This window comes from Haliaeetus leucocephalus, unplaced genomic scaffold, assembly GCF_000737465.1.
Source record: "Haliaeetus leucocephalus isolate CR32 unplaced genomic scaffold, Haliaeetus_leucocephalus-4.0 Scaffold0, whole genome shotgun sequence".
Taxonomy (NCBI): Eukaryota; Metazoa; Chordata; class Aves; order Accipitriformes; family Accipitridae; genus Haliaeetus; species Haliaeetus leucocephalus.
In genome coordinates this window covers 22,542,067-22,548,161 of record NW_010972436.1, presented here as the reverse complement: position 1 = coordinate 22,548,161, position 6,095 = coordinate 22,542,067, and the positions used below count along the sequence as shown (strand labels likewise).

The 6,095-nt window shown below is 37.9% G+C and overlaps 1 protein-coding gene across 1 annotated transcript in view; it reads right to left on the bottom strand.

Moving 5' to 3' along the window:
• Positions 1–556: 556 nt before the first annotated feature.
• Positions 557–6,095, bottom strand: part of XRCC2 (X-ray repair complementing defective repair in Chinese hamster cells 2) — a 14,578-nt gene continuing 9,039 nt past the window's right edge. Inside the window, exon 3 of the mRNA XM_010586003.1 lies at positions 557–4,630. Within this exon, the coding sequence (XP_010584305.1) occupies positions 3,915–4,630 (716 nt within the window). The 3' untranslated portion in view covers positions 557–3,914. The remainder of the gene's footprint in view (positions 4,631–6,095) is intronic.

Sequence of the window (6,095 nt, the reverse complement as noted above, 5' to 3'; positions counted from 1 at the left end):
TGGCATGGCTTTCTCCTGAGGTGGGCATTAAGTTTGGCATAAGGCTTGCTGATCACAAAATGACGTTGCCCATTGCCTCAGTATGATAGCCATGTATCAAAAATACATTTGAATAAAGAGGTTCAAGAGACAATTATTGGAGCAGCCACAGAAAATAACTAAAATGTTATGTTCCTCTCTAGGACATGGTCCAAGCGTTACATCCAGCAGCCATCAAAATGGTACTGCCTTCTGCCTTTGTCCATTAGTCTCCAGTTAAAATATAACTGCAAGTATGCTTCCACGTGAGAACCTTTATCTTCTGCCATTTCCAAACTCTATGGAAAATTAAGTGGCTGGCATCAGTTATGTAAGAAAAAGGAAACTTGAATTTTATGTGCAAGTACAAACTTAAACCAAACACACTGTTATTTGTATTTTATTTGCTCTATAAAAAAGTTTAGGAATACGAAGAACTTTTTGCTGAATATAAAAATGACATTTTTTTTCCAGGTGTCCACAGAAATACTGGTTTATTTAAAAATAAATATAAAACCTGCACAATACCTTAATTTGGTTTTGCTAAAAACCCTCTCATTATAAAAAGGATGGGGAAAAAAGGGTGAACTAGTTCCTCTTTATTTCAAGCTTGCTACTTTAATTCAGTGTTGCATATGAAGCAACAAACAAAAATTCTAAGGAATGTAAAAAGTTCCTATGCCTACAAAAGCCTTAGTAATACAACACTGAGCTGAAGAACAATGACGCTGACATGAAAGGGTTTTCATTTCTAAGAAATACCAGGATGAATTAAGAGTTTAGGAATATATGCACTCTATCCTCATATTTAATGACATGCGGTGGCACTTATCTTTTGCAGGGCTGATTTCCAGCAGCATAGACCTACTAACCTAAAATGCGCTTCCTCCCTGGGAGACTGAGCTGCAGCAGCACAGGTCACTCCCGGTTAGACAGTGGGCTGGAGACGGGGCAGTAACTGAGGTCTAGGTGAAAGAGGAGAATTTGGATTGAATATTCTATACTAAATATAATGCTGCGTTTAATATACTGTTCCGGGCTCATGAGGAAGAACTGCATTCTCCACTAACTACGATTTCCACGTAGTTTTAATGGAGAAAATTCTCCATTAAAAAAAATGGTAAAAACTATCTTTAATACCCACAGTTCATTAAGGTACAAACAAAATTGCTGTTTCCCAGATTCTTTATCACTGCATCTTTCCTGCACTTGTATCCTAAAGGTTCATTTTTCCAAACGGCATAATTCTGGCAGAGGATAAGGTTAGTGCACTCCCAGATTGCATACTGCCTATCCCTCCTGCAGACTTACAAGGATATGCAGATGCTCAACATCTCCAAAAGCTAGGCCTGCTATACATCTGAAACAAATGTGCAGAGCATGAATATTACAATTACCAGAGAACTGAAAAAATCTGTCTGCATTCAAAGTAAAAATAAAACTGGGAAATTTCAAAATTTCCTGAGGTGCTCTTTTTGATCAATTAGAACTTTGGCTTCATTTCAATTTAGGCATTTCTTTTATAGTACAATGCAAAATATAAACTACATTGTGAATAATATAAAAGCTTTTTTCCAGATGGGAACGCCGGAACATTTCCATTGTTTTTTTCTCAAACATATTTTTTAGCAAGTATGATTTTATGAAGCAATTAATCTTCGGTGGAGCTGTATTCTCCAACAGAAAAGGGGATTGTTGTTTTTTTGTAGTAGAAACTATGTAGTCCTATAATTTTCACATTTAAAATTTCTATAGTTCTACTTGAATCTTTCCATTTTTTTCACAAAAAATTCAAGTATGTCCTTTATAATAATTCTCAGTGGAAGTGTCTACTCATGTTAAACCATCTAACTTGGGTCCAGCCTAGGCCGAATGGTTAAGTTGTATGTATTTCATGTATTTGTGTACTTACACAAGTTCTGAAATAAAATAAATATTGGTGTTGATGGAAGAGAAAGCACAAATGAAATGACAGTCTATAAAATCATCACCTCTGCGGGGATGTTGAAAAGGCAAAGTTCACTCATGTGTCACAGTAAAAGAACTGACGGCATGAAGAAGTGATTAGATGGAAGGTTTAACATGAGAGGGGGGGGAAAAAAGGAAGTCTTCCCACAGAAAGAATAATGAAACTGAACTCATTGTGAAAAGACATGGTGGAACTCAAGAGGGTAAGTAAGTTAAAAATGGATGGAGGATAAACATTCATGGAGGATGGTCTGACCGCAGGCTCTGGTCAGGAGCTCCCCAAGCCCCATGCTGGGGGAGGCTGGGAGGCCATGCCAGTGAAAACTGATTATTCTCACACTCCTCCCAAAACCTTTGGTACTGACTGCTGTTAGAGGTAGAACACTCACTGCCTTTGCAAAAATCCAGCCAAATCACAGTGATGCCAAATTCTATAAACAACAGTATAGATACACACTCCTAGCTCTATATACACAAGTCTGGGTATGCACACTGAACTATACACAGCTGGCAATCTAGGTATACATTCAGCTTGAAAAGCTGGCTTCAGAAGTCAAGAAATTAAAAGGTAAGTGTCTCACAATAGTTTTTTAGGCATCTTCCTCAAAAAGATACTGTGCTAGATACTTCTTCTTAATATGCATTTTTGTTAATAATCTGTTCAATCTAAACTATAAAACGTGCTGTGCAACATGACTGAACGAATATTGCTGTGAGAAATATTTTCCCCTTGTTTGAGTAATTTAAATTTGTAAGCTAATGTAAGTTTTTGTATTAAATAATGTACTGTGTGCAATTTTCTTTCTTGTAAAGTACTTTGAAGCTTTCAAAGGGCACTCTAGGTTAATAAATAATATGGTACTCTTTGCCAGAACTGTAGGGCATTTCCCATAAGTTCTGAATCTTCTTTGCCAGAATTGCAACATGTTGCATGCCAAATCCTGCACACAAATGTTCTACATGTGGCAAATACATATTGGTAAAGACCAGAGGCATGGCATTCCTGGATTTCTTAGAGAGAGTGGGGGAAGGGAAAGAAGTGGGAGGGAATAATGAGGGAGGGCAGAGAAAAAAAAAGTATGTCTGTGCATACATCTAAAAAAACCCAACAAAAACCAACCCCCCACACCCAAACCAACCCATAACCCACACTTCATTATTTTCAAAGACTAAACTGTTTGCTGCACGCAGCGCAAACTCACAGGTACCCAGAACTGGGTCTTGTTTTCCTTCAGTTACAGAAATCAGGCCTCCATTTCTATGATGGCTGTAGATTCCTCAAACCCAGATGTCTGTAAGGGTCAAAACACCTGCAATCCTTGCTTCTCCAAGCACGTGCTAACGTAAACAGAGAGGCTGCAAGCTTGGAGAAGCATGGTCAGGATTACCGCTATTTAACAGGCTGTGAAAATGAATCCTCTTCAGGCAAAGTCGTGAATGCATTTCATATGCCCTAGGCTACTGGGAATAAACCAAGACCAGTATTTATAAAGAGCGAACACTCGCCTTTTTGCAGTCTTCCCCAGGGACAACTAGGCTCCTATTTCTGTAGCTTGGAAGAGGAGCAGTGTCAAGCAGTAAGACCCAGAGATGAAGTCAGTGCATTTGGCTGCATTATCACGGAGGTTAGATTACTGAAGGATACTAGGAGTTTAAAATGTCTTTGGTTATAATTTTCTTGATTTAATCTCTTTATGCATTAAGCACAAACAAGTAATTTCAACATTCCTCACTAGTTTGGACTGAACGTCTACAGTAATTCAAAAATGTTACCATTTCCTGCCCTTCACTAAATTTTAAGAAAACGGTGACAAAAATTCTTAATCACCCAGCAACAACCAACTAGTTTAAAAGGTACTAAAAACTACTTAGACCTAATCAGGCCTTAAGCACCAGGATTTGTTACACATTTAAAAAACAAACTGAAGTTAAAACTGAACTCCACATTCTGCAACGCTAAATGAACATTTTACTACATGGTTTCTTTTGAGGTGGCAAGAAATGACTGTAAAACCTTTGCTGTTGCCAGAATTACATTGCTTAGAGAAAAATATCCTGTGGGTTACCATTTGTTGCCATGATTTACAAAGATAAGGTCTGTAGTCTGTATCTGTTTCATGTTGAAGTTTTAAAGGAAAAGAGCTTTCTGCAGAGTTTGTAGATTTCTGCATAAGTGTCTGTGTTGTTGCAAAGAGGGCTAAGTGATGCTCTCTCACAAGCTTTTCAAGAAAGTTAGCACATTTCTTCAGATTCATCTCCTGCAAGTTAAGACTCTCCCCTCCATTGCTTCTGTCTATCCAATAAAAAGCTGATATGCTATCTAAAATCAAAAGGCAGAGAGAGGGGTGAGTGCAAAACATGTTTTCTAAAGAGTACAGAGTGAGGAGTAACTGAGTGCTAGTATTGCAGTTCACAAGAAAAAGCCTTCCCAGGCACTGCTTTATCATTTCTTCCGTCCTTTGTGCCAATCTGTTCTCAAGAATGGTAACTAGACGAAGCATATCGAAATGGTAGTCTGTATCAATGAACATGACTTCTACTTCCAGTCCTCCGCCTGATTTTGGAATGATGCAGCGGGCTATTAGATGATAAAGCATTTCTGTTTTTCCTGTTCCTTCTGGACCATGGAATTCAATGACATCACCTGTTCAAAAACAAAGCAGCAAGTTGTCAGGTAACAGCATTTATAGCTCAGAGTCAGTTTTCAGTATTTACTGAACCAATACTCACTATTCCACTAACCGGAAAATGCATTTTAGAAAGTTTGATATTCATAAAATTGTTCAAATCCTGGTTAGCATCTACCAAGAGAAATTTCAGTTTTCAAGAAAGGCCTCAACTGAAGAAAATCAACTGGGAACAAAGGCTGAAAAAAACCCCTGCCAATAGCATCCAGGACACCAATACCAACAAAAGGTTGGCAACTGGATTTCATCTATATCATTACAGGCAGATGAAGGCTGAAAAGGAAGCTGCTACACAAAAGTGGCTAAGGAACCATCTATTTACAATATGCACACAAAAATAAGAAATAAATAAATAAAGTAGAGGGCAAGCAAAACAAAAAAAAGTTGATACGTTAAGAGGTCCAAATCATGTTGGCACATATATTTTTATAGCACAGACTGTCCTTCAGCATTTCATATCTGCTATATGCTTGTTCAGTATCTGCACATGTCACAGGATACCAACAGGAACCTGTGACTGGTAAAGAGAACGCCAGTATATTTATTTAGCACTTACATTCTTCTGTGGTCATCATTATATGAAACTGCTTCTTTTGACAAGGGGGACTCACAGATTCCTTCAACTCCAAGCAACGACTCTACTGTCTGAAGCAAAGTATCTCTGTCCATAAATGGACTCAGCCTAACTGCCTGATCCATGTGGGTCAATAAAATACATATCACATAAATTTAAAATGTTAATTAAAAAAAGCATTATGCTTTACTAGAAAGCCAGGTGTTTTGTTGGATGTGAATGCAAGATACTCTGAAGTCTTTTCCTAAGTCTTCTGATGTCTTATATCAGAGCAAGACTCTAAAAAAAGTTAATTTATTAGATGCTCTTTATAAATTTCTAATTTCAGAAACTGGATTATTTATTTATGACATTTTGGATTTTAGGCAGAAGGGTAAAGACATGCAGCAAGGAGAATCTCACAACTATAACTGCAGGAAGGTGAGATATTTCTATGGCCTTGGCAAGTGCACATGGCATAACACCTTTTCATAGGGGAGATGCAAGAGTAGAGAATGAATTGCAACTTCACTTAAACATGTTTGTGCCTGCCTGAGTTAACAGGGTTTTTCAAGTCATTACTCAACTTCCAGAGGATGTCCTTGTTCATAAGTGCGTATAATGTCAAGATGCATCTTGGGATGAGGGGTGGAGGGTGGTGGGGAAGAACTAAGCTCTTACTTCACCCATTGCAAGCGTTGAAAGCAATTTACACCTGATGCGACAATTCTATCCATTTCAGTGACATTCAGACTGCCTGCCTTGCCGTAATAAAATTCCTGCTGCTCCACAACTGCAATTCCATTTTTATGAATTTCTGATACTTTGAAATTTATTAAAGAGCTTGATTGCCTCCCAAACCCTTACTT